General features: G+C 48.2%; 1 protein-coding gene across 1 annotated transcript in view; it reads left to right on the top strand.

The window, feature by feature from the left end:
- LOC133361328 (guanylate-binding protein 3-like) overlaps window positions 1–4,882 on the top strand; it is a 47,536-nt gene extending 42,654 nt beyond the window's left edge. The window contains exon 5 of the mRNA XM_061580262.1: window positions 4,829–4,882. Within this exon, the coding sequence (XP_061436246.1) occupies window positions 4,829–4,882 (54 nt within the window). The remainder of the gene's footprint in view (window positions 1–4,828) is intronic.
- Window positions 4,883–22,993: the final 18,111 nt, after the last annotated feature.

The following is a 22,993-nucleotide window of genomic DNA, read 5'->3' as shown; positions in this document are numbered from 1 at the left end:
TCCACCCCATCAATGTGCCATGTGACAACGGACGACCCCGCCGACGCAGCGGTCTATGCAAACATGACTCCTTGTAAAAAGGTGTCAGTTTTGTTGCCAGATAGAAGGGTAAAAAAACAATTATCATATTTTTACTGGCAAATGAGGTTCCCATAGTGTAAAGGCTTACCCCGAGCTCTCATACTCTGATGGTGCATTGCCTTTGAGTTATGCGCCTTTTGGCGTCATCTGGTCCAACCCATGTGAGACTAGGCTCTAAGGAAGCTGTCTCGGGTGTGGACCAATAAACTTCAAGGACAGTGCACATTATCAGAGTTATGTCTTTTGTTTGTATTATGACTGCAGGTATTGCGGTCTATGCAAACATGACTCCTTGTAAAAAGGTGTCAGTTTTGTTGCCAGATCGAAGGGTAAAAAAACAATTATCAGCGAAAGAGCAGTTAACAAAAGGTTATATATGTGGCGATGGGCAAGCAAGCGGGGTCTGAGCTGGAAGGGAATTCCATCCACGGACGTAAGCACGTCAGTTGTGTTAATGGGGGAGATTAGGGAGAGAGGGATTCGGGAGGGGGATTAGCATGAATGAGCCTCTGTCGCCGTGTAAGAATATCATGCCCGAATATGCACACAACAGCAGTGTTAATGAGAGATTAGCACCATGAGAGTGCAATCCAAAGGACGTGAACATGAGAGTGCAATCCCACGGGCATGTGAGCCTGAGAGGTGTAATCCAAAGGACATGTGAGCATGAGAGTGCAATCCAAAGGACATGTGAGCATGAGAGTGCAATCCAAAGGGCATGTGAGCATGAGAGTGCAATCCAAAGGACATATGAGAGATCTAAGAGAGAGGCATAGAGAGAGAGACATATAGAATCGGAAATAACAGCTGATATAGGCAGGTAGGATAGAAACATCACAGTCAGTTAAGACTTTACCTGGTTAATAACGTCCTTCCAATGATTGTTCAGTTTGTACCCATCTTCTCGGTTGCAGTTGTGTCTGTGTTTATATATCTGGATGGCTTCATGAACAAATCTGTGAAGGTAGCCGGTTAATTTCTCACTTTAACATCATGCAAATCTCTCACATTATCATAACTACTTCTATGCTAAATTATTCTGTTGATATGTAACTCCCTTTTTCAAGGCGCTCTGCTCCTCCCACCCAGCTTAAATACGCTGCCAAGCTTAGCAGTGTTCATTGGAGCCCTGTCTTTCCGACAGCTCTGTTTCTTCACCTGAGGACGGCTGCTTTTGTTGTGGCCGAAACGTCGTGATAATTTTATTTGATTATGTTTTATTTGTATTTTCTTATTATTTTCCTTCTACGTGACTTTACCCAAAGAACCAAGAAGATTAATCCCTGCAGTCACCAAAACTTTAAATCGAAATTCAAGTGAGCTGAGTTAAGTACAGCTGAGGTGGTCTTGCCCGTGAAAGGAAGCAGGGTCTCAGACAGAAATTGGGCCAGTTTGTTGGTGGGTGAGTTAATGGTGGAGATGATAGGATGGAGCTGGGTACCTACTTTGTGGATTTTGGAAGGCCATAAAATCTGGGTGGTCTAGCAGCCGAAGGTTTGTTGTTTTTTGTAGTCAGGCGGTTGGTAGGATCTTTGTTAATTTTGGTGTAATTGCAATCATTAAGAAGATCCTGGATTTTGTTGTTTATGTGGTTTTATCCATGATGACAGCAGCATTGCCCTTGTCGGCTAAGAGGATGACTATGTCCTCTCTCTTTTTTCAATTTGGCGAGTTCAGAGCGCTCGTCTTTGCTGATGTTACTAATGGGTTTCTTAGCATTTTTAAGGATAGTGGCAATTTCAAATCTTGCCACGTCTGCTGGGATGTGTCCCAAGCCTTTGAGGGCTACATCTACCTCGGCAATTATATTATCCACTGGCATGTGTTTGGGGGTGACAGTACAATTTAGCCCTCTAGCTAGTACCGATTTTAGGCTATCTGAGATTGTGCTGTTACTCTGATTGATAACAGTCTTGTTAACTTCTAGCTCTCTAATGTGTGGCACGAGTTTCTTTTTTGACAAGTTGTTGAATTCAGCAATAAGGTTAACCTTGCATTTTGAAGGCATTGTTGCGGCAGAAGAAGCAGTCATGTTATCTACAAGGTTCCAAACAGATATGGACATTTTTTTCTGTTAATGTTAGGTGTGATTGTAGGAGACATTTGTCTAAATTATCAAGTTCAAGACGGGGTAGTTTTATCCTCTCTGAGATTAGAGATAGGCTAGCTCTGAATAAGATCCGTTTAGAGTTCGGAGAAGTGACAGAAGCAGATATGAGTGTAAATGTGGTTGGTATTACCTTGTTGTCGCGGCATCTCTTCTGAAAGGTAAGAGACTCGATCATGTGAGCATTCTTTTCTCGTTATCTGTTAAAAGCTCTAACAGATGTGTGGAAACCCTCCCCATCGAGGTGGTTCAAATCAACACAGTCTCCCTCTTTACCCAGTCAATCCCTCCTCCCCAGATCAACTTGATAAACAGTGCTCCCAACTTGTGCATCATACACGCGCCCGGCGGAAAGATATGCCAAATAATTAAGTGCAGGTAGCATTTCCGCCTTCAAAACTAAAATTCTCCCATCCATAGTAAGGCTTTTTGCTGTCCACCTGGCCAGCCTGCCCTTCACCGTCTTTATCTTTTCTTGCCAGTTATTTTTTGTCGATCCATCCCAGTGAGAAGGTGACGCCCAGGATTTTAATCCCTTCTGTCAGTATTCTTAGCTCTTTTGGGCGTCCTTCAAGAAGCCTGGGATCCCCGAGGATCATCATCATGCTCTTAAGTTAACCCTGGAGTCGGAGCCCAGATAAAACAAGCCTTGCGAGCTCCAGCACCTCCCACACCGAGGATACCTCTCTGCAAAAAACCACGATGTCGTCCATGTACATGGCAATTTTTTCCTGGTCGCTACACCCCGTGATGGTGACCCTTCAGATCCTCTGGTTAGCTCTGATCATCTGGGCAAAGGGCTCAATGCATATGACAAACAAAACCGGTGACATGGGGCATCCTTGTCTCACCCCCGACCTAACTGGGACTACCTCCGAAAGAGTCCCGTTTATCAGAAGTCTTTTCAAGAGCCTATGGTATAGTTTCTTTACCCACCCTGCTAAAAGTTCACCTACCCCCATATGTGTCAGCACTGAAAACAAATAGTCATGTGAAATGAGATCGAATGCTTTCTCCTAGTCCAAACTAAGGAGTCCCAAGAGCGCCCGCCCCTCTATTGTGGATTCTATAACCTCTCTCAGCAGGATAAATTTATCTGAAATGCGTCTGCCCAGGACCACACATGTCTGGTCCATTTGTATTATCTCCCCTACCACTTTCCCTAAACGTGCTGTGATGCATTTCGCTAGGATCTTGTAGTCCGTGTTCAACAGCGTAATTGGGCGCCAGCTCCCAATTTTGCTGCGAGCCCAATTCCCCTTATATATCATGGACTCTAGCACTGGACCCTCTTCCAAGATCTCTCTATACAAATGCAGCAAGTCGTGCTTGATGGTGTCCCAGAATGTGTCATTGAACTCAGCCAGTATTCCATCCTGCCCCGGTGCCCTGTGCCGACGTAGTCCTCTCACTGCCTCGCCCAGCTCCTCCATCTGAATTTGTTTATTCATTTCCTCAGGATCCTTAATTTTCTGCTTAACCTCCCTAAAGAAGAGGTCTCGGGCCCCCGCCTCTGGCGTCTTACTTCCATACAGTTCTGCGTAATATTCCCGCGCAGCCTCACCTATATTCTACGTCTGCGTCAGTCTGCCCAAGGTCGGGCTGACCAGCTCTTGGATTGTACTTTCAGCCTTCCTGCACTTTCTGAAAAAAATAACTCTTGCACTTTTCCCCCACTTCCACTGCCCTAACCTATGCCCTGAAGATGAGCTGTGCAGCCCGCTTTTCCAGCAACAAAGATATTTTGTCCTTCAGCCGCCTTACCTCATTCATCACCGAGAAACCTAACTCCAGCAACATATACATTATCTCTAACTGATTGTTCAAACCCCTCAACTCATTTCTGACACTCTTCCGGTTATTGTGTGCCTGAAAAAAATATTGATAAGGTTCTTGATAATTTCCCACCACTCTGCCATGGTGACAAAACAGCACCGCAGGGTCCTCCATTCTGCATAACATTTGATAAAACCCTCATCACCGTTTCATCTGCTAAAATACTCGTGTTCATCCTGCATATCCCTTTCCCCAACCTCAGTCCACCTGGAACCTCGCAGCAATCAGCTTGTGGTCCGAAAAATAAAGTTCAATCTCCACGTACTCTGCTTTAATTATAGCGAAGACAAAAATAAAATATATTCTTGAATGTAAAGAATCCAAACAATTAGTCCAAATAAAACCCGGGCGTGTTGGGTTCATCAACCGAAAAGTGTGAATTAAATCAAAGTCTTTAACCAAGCCACCAAGTTCCCTGGAAGAGGGGTCAATCCTCCGACACCCATATGCAGGCAGCATGTCCGATAGGCAGAGTAGGCAGTTCTAGACGCTCAGTATGCACGTGGGGGCATAACCATTAATGAGACGAAAAGTTGTTTCATCATATGTGGCGTCCACATATTGGAGACGGCCAGGGACCACTTCTTGGGTCTCCTGTACCACGACGCTTTTACGTCCCAGGATGATGACTACCCCAGTGTTTTATTGGCGTTACTCCCTGACCAGAAGCAGTGCTCATCCCAGGACTCAAACAGCTTTGCCCGGCCGAGAGAGTACGGCAGGTGGCACTCCTGCAAGAAGTAAATGTCTTTCTTTAAGGTTCGAAAATAATGCTCCATTACTCCCCGCCTGGCCGCACCCCAGATCCCTCTCACATTGACCGACGCAACAGAGAGCTCCATGATCAAGAGTGCCTAGTCCGGCTCAGAGACGTCCTCCAGCAATGCATAACAGTTCCTGTCGACCAGGTCCAGAAGACTTTCTGCACTCCTGGGTTTCGGGGAAAACCCCCTCCCTTGGCACATCTTTGCTGTTTTAACCTCTTCAGATGTCACCGGGTCTGTTGAAGAATCTGACGCAAGGGGACCGATCTCGAGGGGGCGCCCGGTGTCCTCTGCTTCCTCTGTGTTGTCCTCTCAGACGACTCCCTCTTTTCGCCTTTCTTCCATTTCACCACCTCGTCTTCTCCCGCCTCCACCTCTTCCGCCCAATCAACCATGGATGGTTCAGGCGCCGCCTCCTCCATCTCCGTGGCTTCGGGGTCATCTCTTCGCCGGCGCGCGGATGTTTCCCCATCCTCGGACGTTGCCTCTCCCTCCTCCTTCTCGTCCTGCGGTGGTGTTTTCCGTCCTGTCTACTCTCCACTCATGCCACCAGTTGCCCGGTCGATCGGTGCATGCTCCGACCCGGCCTCAGTCGTCCCTCTGTCCTCTCCTTCAGCCGTCTGGATCTCGTGTGCCCGGACCATATTAGCGTATGATTCTGGGCAAGTCCGGTATAGATGGAGCTCACTTCCACACAGATTACATAACGCAGGGACTCTGCATTCTTCCACTACGTGGTCCAGCGCTTTGCAGCGGTAGCACATTCGCGAATCACATGCCGCTGCCAGGTGGCCTCTTCCCCCGCATCTCCGGCAGAGTTTGGGTTGTCCTTCATAAACGACGTAGCCTATACTACCGCCAAAATTAAGGGCACTTAGGATATGCTGCAGGGCCCGGTCCGCCACTCTCAACCTCACCTGCCACGGCCTGGCACCTGTCAAAATACCTAGCGAGTCTTGGACCCTCTTGCAACCCGACAACAAGTGGCAGTGCTGTCGCAACCACACCTCCACATCATGATCCAGTAGTGCCTAATTATACAGAAAAACCGTCACCATTTCCGTGTCTAGCTCTGATAATACGTGCAGTTTAAGCAGCGACAGAGGCCTCTCGCCTGCCTTATCCTCAAAATGAGTCAGAAAACGCTGCAATAAGTTGCTTGTCTTAAAGCTAACATCGAAAGCCCTGTCGCCCGGCAAGGCTATTAAATAAAACAGGTCCATTGGCTCAACTTCTAGCATCCCGACCACCACTGTCCGTACAAAACTCGGGCGGTCCATGGATACTTCCTCTGGTACATCATCTTTAAAGGCCACCCGGATGCAGTTGTGCCTCCTGGCATGGACCGGCGTGAAACTCACCCCCGGTCCAACGTGCCACCGTTCTACACGTCCCTGGTGTCGTCCTGCCCTTATAGGTCCAGCACCTGCCTTGATGGTCTCGCTCAGATCGCCTTGCGCCTGCTGGCCAGTAAAAGGCCCCAGTTTCCACAGCATCCTCGCTCGGTCTGGCAGAAACCACCTCACTCCACGCTGGTACCTCAACTCTCCTTGTCCATTGCCTCCAAGCGTCCTCCGCAGCCCGCCTCCTCCCCGTCGAGGTTGACACCTGCGCCGCATCGCCCTCCTGCACTGATCTCCGTCATCCCGGTTGACGAGTCATGACCGTTTCCGCCTCAGCAGTCATCGACGGGGGTTGATCGTCCTTGCTTGTCTCGGCACCCCGGCTGAACTCCATGCCGGTTGGGAAAAAAATAGCAAAACAGCCACTGGCCTGACAGCCAGGGTGCCTGCTCGGGGCAATGGAGAAAAGACGATAATTTTCATTTATTAGGTATAACCCTGTGAGCCATGCGGCTCTTGACTCGGGTGCAACCACAACAAAACAAAAACATGAACAAGAAACATCTTAAAGTGACTACACGCAACAGAAAAATCCTGGAAAAAACAGCAAAATCTTCCAGAAAAAAACACCATATTTCAACGCTGTGTGCAAAAAATCCCAGTGGGATGCAAGTCAAATAATAACAACCATAAGACAATGTAGATTAAAGTTATCAGGCTAACTCTGTACTACAAAAAAACTAATATGGCTAAACCAAAACATTTTCAAAATCACCAAAATAAAGCTATTAAAACGATGTAACAGTGATCATAGGAACTGTGATTCAAATTTAACAATAAACGATATACATAACATGTACGACCAAACTTTGCAGCCATAGTTGTCTGCATGAGTCACTCCATGACAGCTAGAGTATCAGTAGCAGAATCTAAAATTTTCAATATACCTTTAATGATCAGCACACTATAATCAAAACTCAAGACCATACTTTGCAGCGGTCATTCCGGAAAGATACATTTGATTTCAGGCCATTCTGAATAGCAGTTGCAGCTAGGGGTGTACTACTCCTCTAGAGCAGTTTTTGAGTGAAGATCTCACTGGTAGTGATCCAAGTTGTAGTTTATTGGCGATAGCATTCCAGACTCTGGGGGCATCAATAGGAAGGCCCTTCCTCCAATATGTTTACGGTAATAAGGAATGTGAGGCTGGTAAATAAGCGAAGACCTTAGGTCACATTTGTTCTTCGAAACAGTGAGGAGATCCAGCAGGTAGTCTTTTGATTTTTTTGTAAGTACATCGTGAATAAATATGATCTAATGCACAAGCCGTCGATCAATAAGATAAGTTAAGTTTAACCCAATGTAGAGATCGCAGTGGCGGGTCCTATATGGGCAGTTCAATGCAAATCTTAAGGCCGAGTGATAAATTGAGTCACAACGACGACGGTAATGACGAGTTCCACTCCAGATTGAAGCAGCCCTGACTGCGAGTCCACTCACTGGCATTGACTATATATCTTGTATTCTCCACAGGGAATGGATTCTTTGCTCCGCTGCAAGTCTCCTTTCACCACTCTTCCATTGACATATTTTGTTGCTTCCTCTTAGTATCTTTCACGCGATGGTCATTGGTATAGTGTATAACAGATTGTATAAATAGTATAAAATTGTAATGTTTAATATAATGTATAATATAATATACAGTATCGTAAATGTATAGTGAATATACAGCAGTGTGGTATACAGTAGGGTGGGTAGAATCATACTTAGGGTAATATTATAGTCGAAGGTATAGAGTGGTGTATAGTAATACAGTATGTAATTTAATGTTGGGTTTGTCTATGGTAGTATATAGTACGGGGTAGACCCGTGTGATGTAAGAGAAAAAAGTTTAGCTGGAAGCATATTATATTTTTTGCGATGTAGAATTGTAATGTATTACTGTTAGTAGCTCAGCTTATTGGAGAGTATATTTAGTATACCGATGATACTATGTAGTGTATACTTTAGTTTGTTACGTGGTTGTTTAGTAACTGCAGCTACATACTATTAACATTCCTTCCCTTTGTTAATGCTACCCCCATCCCCTCCCTTTGATGCTGCTAATCCTGCATAATGCACGGGCATAATATGACTTTGAAACCCCCCGCCCACCTCCTACGCATTTCCCATAAATACGCTAAATTCATCTTGATATGCAAAATCTTTTGTCAAGGCGCTCTTTTTCCCCTCTCCAACCCAGCTTAAATATACGCTCCAAGCTTGGTGGTGTTTCATTCTTCACCTGAGGACGGCTGCTTGCGTTGTGGCCGAAACGTCGTGAGAATTATTTTATTATGTTTTATTTTTATTATTTTATTACTTCCCTTCTACGTGACTTTACCGAAAGAACCAAGATGATTATTTCTATTATTTATTATTCATTTTATTTTTTACCTACGTGACTTTACCGAAAAAGCCTAAGAGTATGAATCCTTGCAGTCACGAAAACTTCAAATCTAGAATAAATGAAGAGTCTTGATATAAACTTTAGTAGAACATTGTTTAATGCAAAACTTTACTAAACCTATATTACATTCTTAAAATATTTTTACATTTTAAGTGCAAGTGACCTTTTTGCTTGCCTTATTGACATTGTACTCTATATGGTTAAACTTAGTCTATATTTGTTGAATAGTTTAACACTATTTTAGCTCTATTTAAGACCGGGAGCAAGAGCAGAGTCTCAACATTCTGGCAAATTGCCCGATGATGCTGGATGTAATGACCAGCGAAACGTCGTACTAAAAAATTGTAAATGTTGTGGTTTAACTCTTCAACACACCAGTGGGCTAAAGCAGTAAACTATTTTTCTTTTGTCAACGTGACACTGTTTTGCTGATTGGCCGTGTCGGGTGGTGGAGGGTTACGACACATTTATAAATAACGCGATCTAACCCAAAAACGTTTATTATGAATTTGTAAAATATATATTTTCGTGTACTTTAATTGTTTTTGATGTTACTCAGGTCGCCTTTGCAAAACAGGCATTGTGTAATATGTCTCAAATGGTTTATTTTATTTCCTTGTTATAAAAAAGGTACAATAACTGTAAAACAGTTTCCACTGATGGAACGTTCTGCTGAGTCACATTATTTCCATTCAACGAATCTGGCCCGGCAGCTTACATCGTTCATAATAAACGTATACTGGCTATTAATTACAGATAGTTATTTCTACATTTCAGCACTGATTTATAAAGAATAATGCTCAAATAAATGAATCGGTTTCCATAACAAAATGGATAATTTAGCACATAGGATTTTGAATAAGGTGACACATTTTTTACTGTTTGGCCGTGTCAGGTGGTGGAGGGTTATGACACATTTATAAATAACGCGATCTGACCCAAAAACCTATATTATGAAAATGGATAATCATGTTACTTTACGACATTTCTTTCCCACTTTTTCCGGACAGCATTCCTGACACTGGTGGAGGAGTACGTCAATAGCTCCAATAATCCCAATTTCAAACTGTGCATTGAGAGTACTCTAACACATGTGGTGAACACATCAAACAAGAGAGCAAAGGACGAAGCAATTGATAGCTACAACAAGAATATGGAGTCAATAAAAACAAGATTTCCGTTACCTGTACAGGAGTTCTGCACACTCCATGAAGGCTGCTTCCATGCTGCGATGGCGTTGTTCAATAAAAACTCAGTTCTTGACCGGGAAAAAACACATAGAAAGGAGCTTAAGGTCAGTGACCTAAACATGTTATTCCGCAATTTCACGATCATAGCCTAAGGCCCTAAATATGAGGGCTTGTTGATGCAATCAAAAGACATGCCATTACACGTAACTTCCATTTGTATGGGATAGAGTTTTGTCCCCTTGCATGCACAGATTTTAACCGGGTGTTCTGGTTTCCATCCACACGTATAAACATTCATTCATTGGCTAATATCACCTTCATATTTCTATGTTGAACTTATTTCACACCGTACATAGCTAACCTTGCATATCAGAGGTGTGATATATATAGAGGACTGCAAGGCTTGGGGTAGAATGTGGAACCAACTGACTAAGTGGTTAATGTCTTCCTGCTTGTCAGTGGTTCCTGCTCATACTTCTAATTCATTAACTTTCTTCGAGAGTGAATGACTACTGTGCAGCATATTACAAGTTGAGATTATTATTTTTAAATGTTATTGTAAATATGCATAATGATTTTACGTCCATTATTTCATCTACACAATAGCAGTATTAGCTGGGAGTAGCAGTTTGCGTTTTAGAGCACAACAAATAGTTTCAATATGTACATAATGAATTTATCACATAAGACCCATTAACCAAAATTAGATATTTCCTGCAAAATTTGCTTGTTTTTTACTAAACAAACGTTCATATTAACACGTAGGCCAGAATGGCACACTAGGGGGTTGGTGGCTGGCACCATACATGGCCGCCATCGTCTCCCTAGTGGCGATGTTTCCATACCACACCAAGTACTTGTTTGAGGCTAAGCCGATCTAGAGGAGGCCCAGGACCGGTTAAGATAATCGTCACTGGTGTTTGACTTTAGCCGGAATAGAACTCGAATCGCCGGTTTTGTAGCGCAATGTGCTCATTGTTGCACTACCGCTTCCCACATGTTCAACACCCACGTGATCATGAACAATGTCTCGGTATCTTCAATCCTGTCACAAGCTAGGTTATTTCACCTCATCAGGGACCAGATGATCGTAGTTGCCAAAACAGAACAGGGCGTGTAGCCTTGCTCAAATGAGGAGTCCCAACAGTGATGACCTCCTCCCTGGCAATGCTACATTTCCATCCCAAGCCACTGGTTTATAAAGGTGTAGGGACGTTGGAGAGAGGGCCGTTATGCATGGCAGCCTATGGGAAAGAAACACAGTGGGCGGGGCTACGTGTGTGCACAGGGAGATGCCCTCTGCGACGTCCGAGCCAGACACCCTGGGGGGGGGCTGGTTCGGCGTTACGATCCCCCGGGGCCCCACCCCTCAAGGAGGGTTGGGTATAAAAAGGGGTCGTTATATGGGCTTAGTCAGTTATGTTATAGTTAAGCTAAGAAGTCGGAAGACGTCGTAGCTAGAGCCCTGGACTCCCCCTGATCGCCGCCCTTATCAGGGCCCCACGGGATCAGGCTCGAGCCAGTGGCGTGGTCCCGTGAACCAGAGCCAGTGCTCTGGGACTCCGGGTACCGAGCCCGATTACCAGTGTCGGGCCAGACAGCCTCCCCTAGCTCTTAGTGGAGGACTCAGGGGATAGGCTATGGATAGCTAGGGGTATTCCCTGAGTTATACGGGTGAGGGGGCCGCTACCCCCTCTAGGGCTGTCCTGTACTGGCAACTTGTTAAATAAATATACGTGTGCCTCAACTCCGTTGTCAAGCGTCCTCGACGGGTACTTCATCTGGCGTCAGAAGTGGTAAAAATGGAAACGCGCCATACAGCTCGGACCAGGGTACCACAAGAGGAGGACGCCGCGGAGATCGCCGAGCCCGAGACAGAGCAACAAGATGGGGTGCAGCCGGAGCCTGGCGCCTTCTCACCGGGACGTCAGCATGGAGAGGGGCCGCAGCCAGATGCACTACGACTGGCTCACGAACGGCTGGCGGAGCTACTTTATGCCGCTGCCGCCACACTGGAAGGCATTACGCGGTTGGGGGCTGGTGGTCCACCGCAGGGCGAGGAGAACCGGCGGCCGGAGCACTTTCCCGCCATTTCAGCGACTTCACAATTTGAATTTCCCGCCATGGACGCCGCGGCTGTTCGGGGCGTGGCCAGCTTAGACATCGGCTCCGACATCGCCGTCGCCGGGGCTGCAGCGTCATCGCAGCCGAAGGATGCGTCATCGCTGCCGCGACAGGCGATGCCATCGGCCAGTCGCGCCGAGGCACCGCCAAAGGGAGGTGAAAGCAACCTGCGGGAGTCCACATCGACCGCTGCGCTTCACCAAAGGCTGCCCCCGCTGAAGGAATTCATCGGTGCGGAGGGTGACTGGGGCGGCTTCCGGCGACGCTTCCTCGCCCATCAGGAGATGGCGCGGTGGTCCGACGAGGAGGCCCTTTGCGCGCTGCCGGCGCTCCTCGATGGGGACGCGCTCGCCGCACTCACGTCGGCGCCAAAAGAGAAGCGGGCTACACTACCAATGGCGCTACAGCTGCTGGCCGGGGTCTATGGACCTTCAGCCGAATGCCGTCAGCAGTTCTACGATCGCAGGCGGGGTGAAAAAGAGTCGCCTCTGGCTTTCCGGACAAGTCTTCTGGCGCTGGCAAAAACAGCCTTTCCCCGCATGGACGACGACGGCGTGGACGCAATGGTCGCGGAGAAGATCCTCCTCTTGGCGGACGACCTCGACATCGTCGTCATCGCACAAGGGGATGCAGAAATGACCTCCCTCCAGGCTGCGCGACTCCTCCACGCCAACCTTCTGCAGCAGCGGCGAAAGGCAAACAGGGCATCGGCTGGGCGTGCGGTGGCTGCAGCCACCCTTCCGTCAGAAGAACTTTATGCCGTCGACCATCGACGGCAACAGACGACGGGGGCGCGGCCGGGTCGGGACGGGCCGAGGCGTTTCGACCGTCCATCGTCTCCACCGGCGCTCCCGCGGTGCTTCAACTGCGGCATCCGGGGCCATGTCGCCTCGGGGTGCCGTTCTCCTCGACAGCGGGGGACGACGCCTCGACAGGACGCCGGCCCTCCTCTTCCTCCTCCCAAGCTCCAGCACCATGATCCGGCGAGTCGCGGCACCTCACATGTTTGGCCAACGCACCCACCTGTCGCACACTCTCGCACCGTAACGAACGGGGGGCCGGTGGGGCGCTGCGATGGACCGGCGCGGATCACTGCGGGGACTCAAATCGAGCCCGGGCGGTGGTCCGTGTTGGCCCATCGCGTGGTGGCCGCGGCGTCGGGATCGTCGGCCGTGGTCGGTTACATTGATGGGGTGGAGGTACGCATCATAGTCGATACAGGGGCATCGGCGACAATTATTTCGGAACTAATTTACAATATTCTACCGGTGCAGAGCCGTCCTTTGCTACCGGTTAATGTCCCTTTCTATGCCGCTAACGGGGGCTCTCTCGGCATCGTGGGACAGATTCGAGCGCAAATTTCTATCGGGGACATCAAATTGTCGGGGCCGATTTTTGTCTCCTCCTCACTGGCAGTTCCGTGCCTGCTGGGGACGGACTTCTTGGGCAGGATGCCAATTCGTATTTTGATCGACCAAGGATGCATTGAGCTTCCGTCGGGGCGACGTATGGCGTTCCTGCCTTCCCCTGTAGCGACTCGGACGGCGTTCGCGACGGTACCGGCGTTCGTCGTAAAAACAGTGCGTGTGCCGCCGGGGGCACAAATGCTGGTACCTCTTAAACTTCGTAGGCCCTTCGCTAAGGGTGTTGGGGATCAGGTGTTGTGCTGGGGCCGTCTAGGGCCGGGGTTAATGGGCCTCATTTAATTCCGGCCCAGACCATCGTAAGGGGGGACGAGGATCCCTTCATCGCGGTCCTCAATGTCGGGTCGCAGACAGTAGTGGTTCCCCAAGGGACTGTGCTCGCTCACGCGACGCCGGTGCCCTGCGAGGAACCTGCCGTGAACCACATTGACACTGCTGCTCGGACGCACCCGCATTCGGACGGCGATGAAGGGTGGCTCGACGCGCTTTGTGCGGGATCGACGAACCTGTCCAATTTAGAGCGCCAACGGCTTAGATCGCTGCTAAAGGAATTTTCCGACGTTTTCAGTCGGAATAAATACGATTTGGGTTGTACTCACCTGCTGCGTCACCATATTGACACGGGTGACAGCGCGCCTATTCGCCAAAATCCTTTTCGGTTGAGTCCCGCCGAAAAGGACCATGTCAAATCGGCTGTCGATGACATGTTAGCCGCCGACATTATCTCTCCCTCTACCAGCCCTTGGGGAGCACCGATTGTCCTGGTTAAGAAACAGGATGGCTCGTTGCGGTTTTGCGTAGATTTCCGTCGCCTTAATAAGGTTTCGGTTGCCGACGCATACCCGCTCCCACGGATGGACGAATCGCTGGACGCCTTGGCGGGAGCGCGATTCTTCTCCACACTAGATTTACTTTCGGGATTCTGGCAGCTTCCTCTGGACGATGATTCGAAGCCTAAAACCGCTTTCCGTACACCGCACGGCCTGTTCCAATTCAACCGGTTGCCGATGGGCTTACACTCAGCGCCGGCAACCTTCCAGCGGTTGATGGATTTGGTTTTGGCTGGATTGCAATGGGAATCGTGCCTGATTTATTTGGATGACGTAATTGTTTTTGGAAGAACCTTTGACGAACATCTCCAGAGGCTGCGGGCGGTTTTCCAAAGGATGCGGGCTGCTAATTTGAAATTTAAGCCCCAAAAATGCTATTTGTTTCGCGAGTCAGTGCGTTATTTGGGGCACATCGTGGGGCGCTCGGGTATTGCTACCGATCCCGCCAAAACGCAGTGTGTCAGCTCCTGGCCAATTCCGACCTCGGTGGGGGAGGTGAGGAGTTTTATTGGCTTCGCTTCATATTACCGACGGTTCGTCACTAATTTTGCTACAATTGCCAAACCCCTACATGCTTTGACATCAAAAGGGGTTCGGTTCCACTGGGGTCGGGATGAGGAAGTAGCTTTCTGCTCCCTTCGGGATGCATTGGTGAAGGCTCCTCCTTTGACTTACCCCGATTTTTCGAGGCCGTTTTTGCTCGACACCGACGCGAGCAACACAGGTATCGGAGGCGTGCTTTCCCAGGTGGTTGATGGCGTGGAACGGGTGGTTGCGTACGGCAGTCGGGTGTTGTCTCCAGCGGAGCAAAAATATTGTGTCACCCGTAGAGAACTGTTGGCAATTGTTTTCTTCATCCAACAGTACCGCCCATATCTGTACGGTCAGCATTTCACTGTCCGTACGGATCATGCGGCACTGCAGTACGCCCTGAAGGTTCAACAGCCATCGGGACAATTGTCCCGATGGCTGGAGGTCCTCCAGGATTTCGATTTTGACACCACCTATCGTAAGGGCATTCGCCACACAAATGCGGACGCTCTGTCGCGCATGCCAACCACCTCCGAATGCGCATGCCTCCTGGGGTCGGGGCGTTGCAAGCCAGCTGGGGACATGACGGTTCCAGTCCTGGCGGCCGCCGCCGATGTTGACACATCGCTCCCCGATGAGATCGGGAAACAGGGAAGGGATTCCCTGCTTGGGTTGCCTGTGATTGAGTGGGGACGCCTCCAGATGGAGGACGCCTCCCTCCTCGCGCTGCGTCGTCGCGCCAGGGAGAGGGGGTGTGGGACGGGTGATGCCGACAATTGGGAAATACACGCGGGCTTGCTCATGCATTGGGACGGTAAATCCCACCGTCACCGGCTGGTAGTTCCTGCGGGGTTACGGGGTAAGGTGGTGTGGGCTGCTCATGAGCGCCTCCTCCACCTGGGTACCCAAAAGACCCTCGCCTCGCTCCAGCTGGATTTTTTTTGGCCGGGCATGACACGGGATGTCACGGATCTCCTGGCAGCATGCCCCCGGTGTGCGCAACGCAAACCACCAGCTCGGGAGTCGAACCCGCCGTTGCAGTCCATCACAGTCTCCAGGGTGAACGAACTCGTAGCGTTGGATATCCTGGGGCCGTTTCCCGCCACCCCTAGGGGCAATAGATATTTGCTAACAGGGGTCGAATACTTCACACGCTGGCCTATGGCCTGGCCCCTGGCAAATCAGTCGGCAGCAGCCATCGTGGACGCCTTTGTCCAAGGCTACGTCATGGACAAAGGTGCTCCGGAGCGGCTGCTGACCGACCAGGGTAAAAATTTTTCCGGGAACCTCCTCAAACAAGTCTGTGATCTCCTAGGTACAAAGAAGATTCGTACCTCTCCCTATCACCCACAAACTGACGGGATGGTCGAGCGTCTGCATCGTACCATCACGTCTATGTTGTCGCACCTGGTTTCGGAGTCACAGACCAATTGGGACTTGCAAATTCAAGGGGTCCTGGCAGCATATCGATTGGCCCCCCATGCTGCCACGGGATTTTCACCCTTCTTTCTCATGTATGGTCGCGAACATGACCCACCTGTTCGGGCACAGCTGCAGATCCCCGCGCCTCTAGGTAAAATTAAATTGGACGAGCACGTTAAATTTAACCTTCAAAAGCTAACTGAGGCGCGGGATGCTGCCATGCTCAATTCCCGCATGCGCCAAAAGGCGAATGAGCGCCTCAGACTTGCGCGCGCGCACGTGCTGCAGTGGAAGCCAGGGGACAGGGCATGGCTGCACTGTCCCCAGGTACCGCTTGCGACCTCCTCGAAACTGGTACGGCCATGGCGGGGCCCCGTCGAGGTGGTCGAGGTTTTGCGACCGCAGTGCGTTCGTATCAAGTGGGGGAGGCGCCGGTGGTTCGTTCACCCCTCTAGACTAAAACCCTTCGTTGCGGTGCGGGACTCTGCTCCACACGCGCAGGGCCAAGCATGTGAGGGGTCGACCGACCCGGAGGGTCCGCCTCTGTTGATCTCACCTGACGTCTTGCCGGTTGCCCCGCCCCCAGGTTCTCCCGGAATGACGGGCTCGCGCACATCCCTCACGGGGGATGCCGAGGGTCCCGCCACTCCAATTGCGGACTCGCCTCGGATGGGACAGCGGCCACCGAATGGTCCGCCATCTGAGGTTGGCCCTTGTGACGGGCCTGCGGCAAGGACGCGCGCTAAAATGCGCAGACTCTTATAAAAACACTGGAACGCGAACAAGAAGTGAAAACGAAACGAAAATAAGAAGAAAATTTTTTTTATTTTTTTTGCGTTTTCTGGTACACTTTCGTGTGCTATTGTTGCTGGACGCTGCGTTCGTGTGGCGCTCTTGGCGCGTTGTTGTATTATGGCTGTGTGTGTGTGTGCGTCTTGTGTGCGTGTTGTGCGTGCGCTGAGGGTTCCGGGAAATGTACATATCTTGCCTCTACGGATTTCGTATTTATTCGGGGGGGGGGGCGCGTCGGTTTGTTCTCCCTTTAGGGGCATTGTTAGTGTTGTTGTTTAATTCTCGTTCTGTTAAATGGGAAAAATGGGGCACACACGGGGGGAGTCAAGGGGTAAAGATTCATTTGTTGAAATTGTTGCAGCCGGGACGGCTGCGAGCTATGCGGGGGGGAGTGATGTAGGGACGTTGGAGAGAGGGCCGTTATGCATGGCAGCCTATGGGAAAGAAACACAGTGGGCGGGGCTACGTGTGTGCACAGGGAGATGCCCTCTGCGACGTCCGAGCCAGACACCCTGGGGGGGGGCTGGTTCGGCGTTACGATCCCCCGGGGCCCCACCCCTCAAGGAGGGTTGGGTATAAAAAGGGGTCGTTATATGGGCTTAGTCAGTTATGTTATAGTTAAGCTAAGAAGTCGGAAGACGTCGTAGCTAGAGCCCTGGACTCCCCCTGATCGCCGCCCTTATCAGGGCCCCACGGGATCAGGCTCGAGCCAGTGGCGTGGTCCCGTGAACCAGAGCCAGTGCTCTGGGACTCCGGGTACCGAGCCCGATTACCAGTGTCGGGCCAGACAGCCTCCCCTAGCTCTTAGTGGAGGACTCAGGGGATAGGCTATGGATAGCTAGGGGTATTCCCTGAGTTATACGGGTGAGGGGGCCGCTACCCCCTCTAGGGCTGTCCTGTACTGGCAACTTGTTAAATAAATATACGTGTGCCTCAACTCCGTTGTCAAGCGTCCTCGACGGGTACTTCAAAGGCAAGGGAATGCCTTCATCTTTTCCACACAAAAAAACACATTGCCACCTATTTTGTGTTGATGCATCATGAGACCAAATCATGTGATGCCCTGCCAGCTATACTTCACCTGTCCATCTCCCCTAGTTAGAGTCAAGGTTGTATGTTGTAACACCTAAGTGAAACTTGTTTACCATATAGAAATCAGATTTTAGACGATTATATTATTTGGAAAAATCTATTTATTTAGTGAACATTAGATAAAATATTAAATATCAGAATTGAGCTCAAATATGCATCTACACCAAACCTATATTAATTTTATACTCTTTGGTTCTTTCGGTAAAGTCACGTAGGTAGAAAAATAAAATAAAATGAGAATAATAATATATCACGACGTTTCTATAGCAACACAAGCGACCGTCCGCAGGTGGAAAAAATAATCCAGCAGTGGAAATGAGAGAGCTGTTACAACAAGGTTATATATGTGGCGATGGGCAAGCAAGCGGGATTATTTTTTCTGCCTGAGGACGAGTTGCGATCTAAACGTCGTGATATATTATTTTTATTTTGTTTTATTTTTCTAACTACGTGACTTTACCGAAATAACCAAATAATATGGATTCCTGCAGTCACGGAAGCTTCAAATCAAGACTATTCTAATTGTTAAAACACCATATCGTCACTACAGTTACAGAAGGAAAAAAATATTCCTCTAGAATGCATGATTATTTTGCATACGTTTCTTGCAGTAATGGATGCTATTTTCGGACCTTTTTTTAAAGTATTATGCATCATGTGACCATGGGCGACAAACAATTAAATAACCGGCCATATCACGTAGGTTTCTTACACCTTAGATAAAGTAACAAGTGTGTTAAACTGCTGTCGTAATTCATAAGTCTAACCAAACTGCTGTTTTATTTTAGAATAACATCAAGGGACTATACAACATTTGGACGATTGAAAACAAGAAAAAGTCTCAAGAAGAGTGTAAAATTACACTAAAAGAACTCTATGAGCCTATCAAGGCCAAAGAAGTCGACTTTTTGATGCAAGGAAGCATCAACGATTACTATTATATGATGAATAAGCTGAAATTGAAGTACAAACAAATGGAAAATCTTGGAGATGAGGTAATGGTTGATACTGCCATGGCAGGGTTGCATTGAGCATAGATACACATTTGTAATTGAATGTATTATTTCTATTTTGAATGATTATCTATTTTAAATGCTACAATCAGTTTTTTTGTGTAAATTGTCAAGATATAATTTTCTTGGTACATTCTAATTCTATTTGGGGGAGGGGTACGGGGGAATGGGGGCAGAATCGTCTTCCAACGATTGACTCATGTCCGACAATGCTGGATGATACCTCATCTGTTATGTGAAGTGTATTAACATGATTATTAATATCATGAAAATCAGCTAATTTAAGTTTTTATTCTCAAAGTTATTTCTGTTCATCTTTCATATCTCGATACTCTTATCTTTAAATTCTGCGTTTTTTTTACCTACCTCACTATTTTATGCGTTCTTACATTTCTCCCTCAAGTTCGATAAGTAATTTAAAATACATACACTTTGGTTCGTTCGGTAAAGTCACGTAGGTAGAAAAATAAAACAAAATAATAGATTCCAGATTTGAAGTTTTTGTGACTGCAAGGATCCATATTCTTTGTTTTTTTTCGGTAAAGTCACGTAGGTGAAAATAAAATAAAAAATGAAAACAACTAAATTAAATCACGACGTTTCAGAAGCAACACAAGCCTCCTGATGACGGAGGCTTGTGTTGCTTCCGTCTGATGACGGAGGCTTGTGTTGCTTCCGAAACGTCGTGTTTTAATTTAGTTGTTTTAATTTTTTCTTTTATTTTCACCTATGTGACTTTACCGAAAACAACCAAAAATAATAGATCACGACGTTTCGTTCGCAACACAAGTGGTCGTCCTCAGGCGGAAAAAATAATCCAGCAGTGGAACTGCTGAACCAGCGATAGAGCTGTTACAACAAGGTTATGTATGTGGCGATGGGCAAACAAGCGGGGTCTGAGCTGGAAAGGAATTCAATCCACGGACGCAAGCACGTCAGTTGTGTTAATGGGGGAGTTTAGGGAGAGAGATATTACTGGTAGTAACCTCCTGGTTACACCAGCCCACATGGGATTATTGTGTCCGTCCGTCTGTCGTGCATCCAAAAATGGGAGGGGTGGGGTTGGGTGGAGAGGGGAGGGTGGGGAGGGCCTGGGTGGTGAGGGCGGGGAGGGGCTGAGTGGGGAGGGTGGGGAGGGGCTGGGTGGGGAGGGTGGGGCTGGGTGGGGGGTGGGAGGGGTGGGGAGGGGCTGGGTGGTGAGGGTGGGGAGGGGCTGAGTGGGGAGGGTGGGGAGGGGCTGGGTGGGGAGGGTGGGGCTGGGTGTGGGGTGGGAGGGGTGGGGAGGGGCTGGGTGGTGAGGGTGGGGAGGGGCTGAGTGGGGAGGGTGGGGCTGGGTGGGGGGTGGGAGGGGTGGGGCTGGGTGGGGCTGGGTGGGGAGGGGCTACTTACCCTGTGGTGCCCTTATAAAACTCAACGTTTACCTATTCACATCAGCTTGTGCCCGCCCTCACAGTCGGGCATATTTGCGGAATACACCACGCCGCCGTTGACCCTGGCCATTGACCGAGCAACCTAACGTTACCACCAGCTCCCTCCGTACGAATGTGTTAGGGAGAGAGATTAGCATGCATGAGCTTCCGTCGCTGCGTAACAGTATCTTTCCGCATATGCGCACAACAGCAGTATTAATGAGAGATTAGCACCTTGAGAGTGCGATTCAAAGGGCATGTGATCATGACAGTGCAATCCAAAAGACATGTGAGAGATCTAAGAGAGAGGCACAGAGAGAGAGACACAGAAAGTTGGAAATAACAGCTGACATAGGCAGGTAAGATGGAAACATCACAGTCAGTTAAAACTTTACTTGGTTAATAACGTCCTTCCAATGATTGCTCAGCTTGTACCCATCTTCTCGGTTGCAGTTGTGTCTGTGTTTATATATCTGGATGGCTTAATGAACAAATCTCTGAAGGTAGCTGGTGGGTTTGCAGAGTACCTTCGTCTTGTAAAAATATTTTTATTTCGTGTGAGCCCACAGCGTTAAACCAATGATCAACAACAGCAGAGGTATTGGTCCTACCGTGTTTCAGATCTGCATTGTGTTCACGAACACGGTCCGAGACATGTCGTTTCGTTTCCCCAATGTAACTGCTGCCACAACCACAACTCAGTTTGTAGACACCAGGGTATTGCATGTCAGGAATCACATCCTTTACAGATGGGATCAAATCACAGATTCTGTGTACTGTATTGAAATGAACCTGCATCTTGTGTTTGTTTAGGATTTTGGGAAAAAATTGGTAACTCATGCTATGTATGGTAAAGGGATGGTTTTGGTTGGATCTTCCGAAGGTTGTTTCCCCATGGCTGGTGAGACAGCTTTGCGGTTTGTACGTTCAGAGTATCCGTTCATCCTGAGGACTTGGTGTACGTGCTCCAACTCACTGGCTAGGTGGTCCTGGTCAGAGATGCAATGGGCTCTATGGTGTAGTGTTTTGATGAGGGAATTCTTCTGGACTGGATGGTGTTGGGAGTCAGGCTTTAGATAGGCATCCGTGTGGGTGGCTTTCCTGTAGACAGAGTGTCCCAACGAGCCATCGGGTCACTTCTCGATCAAAACATCCAGGAATGGTAGCTTGCCATCCTTTTCCACTTCCATGGTGAATTTGATAGACGGGTATATGGAATTGATATAGTTGAGAAATTGGTTCAGTGCTGGAAGACCATGTGGCCAGATGATGAACGTGTCATCTACGTATCTCTTCCATAAGGAAGGACGTTGGGTGGATGTCTGTATGGCATCTGTCTCAATTTATCCATGAAAACATTCGCTACCACTGGAGATAAGGGAGAACCCATTGGGGTACCCTCATTTTGTTTGCAGAATGTGCCATTCCAGGTGAAGTAAGTGTTGGTAAGGCAGTGCCTTACCATAGTTGGTACATCTGGATTCAGTTCTTATTGCACCAAGTCTTCAATTATTGCAATGGTGTCAGGACAAGGTACCTTTGTGAACAGGGAGACTATATCGAAACTGACAAGCAAATCTTCTAAAGACAGAGAGATGTCCTTGATTAGAGAAACCAAGTGAGCTGAGTTAAGTACAGCTGAGGTGGTCTTGCCCGTGAAAGGAAGCAGGGTCTCAGACAGAAATCGGGCCAGTTTGTAGGTGGGTGAGTTAATGGTAGAGACGATTGGACATAGCAGGGTACCTACTTTGTGGATGTTTGGAAGGCCATACAATCTGGGTGGTCTAGCAGCCGAAGTTTTTAGGGAGTGCTGCTTGGTCTGATCGATTAGAGAAGTCGATTTAGTGATGATATTGTTGGTTTTTGTGGCTAGGCAGTTGGTGGGATCTCTGTTGATTTTGGTATAGCTGTGAACATTAATAAGGTCCTGAATTGTGTTGTTTAAGTGGTTTAATCCATGATGACAGTGGCATTGCCCTTATCGGCTGAGAGGAGTCTTAACTTACCATGATGTTTCCTTCCTACCTGCCTATGTCAGCTGTTATTTCCGACTATCTTTGTCTCTCTCTCTCTGATATCTCACATGTCCTTTGGATCGCGCTCTCATGCTCACATGTCCTTTGGATTGCACTCTCATGGTGCTAATCTATCATTAACACTGCTGTTATGTGCATATTTGGGCATGATGCTCTTATGCGGCGACGGAAGCTCATTCATGCTAATCCCCCTCCCAAATCCCTCTCTCTTTAATCTCCCCCATTAACCCAACTGAGGTGCTTGCATCCGAGGATGGAATTCCTTTCCAGCTCAGACCCCGCTTGCTTGCCCATCGCAACATATATAACCTTGTTGTAACAGCTCTCTCGCTGGTTCAGCAGTTCCACTGCTGGATTATTATTTTTTTCTGCCTGAGGACGACTGCTTGTGTTGCGATCGAAACGTCGTGATATATTATTGCTATTTTGTTTCATTTTTCTACCTATGTGACTTTACCGAAAGAAAGAAAAAAATTACCAGGAAAGGCCCACTGAGCTATTAGTTTATTTTTCAGAAGGGACCTGGCTATCACAAATGATAGCTCAACAA

The sequence above is a fragment of the Lethenteron reissneri genome, chromosome 72 (assembly GCF_015708825.2).
Source record: "Lethenteron reissneri isolate LAM-NWPU_2019-01 chromosome 72, ASM1570882v1, whole genome shotgun sequence".
Classification (NCBI taxonomy): Eukaryota; Metazoa; Chordata; class Hyperoartia; order Petromyzontiformes; family Petromyzontidae; genus Lethenteron; species Lethenteron reissneri.
Note: the sequence above shows the minus strand (reverse complement) of the source record. Positions and strands in the feature narration are given on the sequence as shown.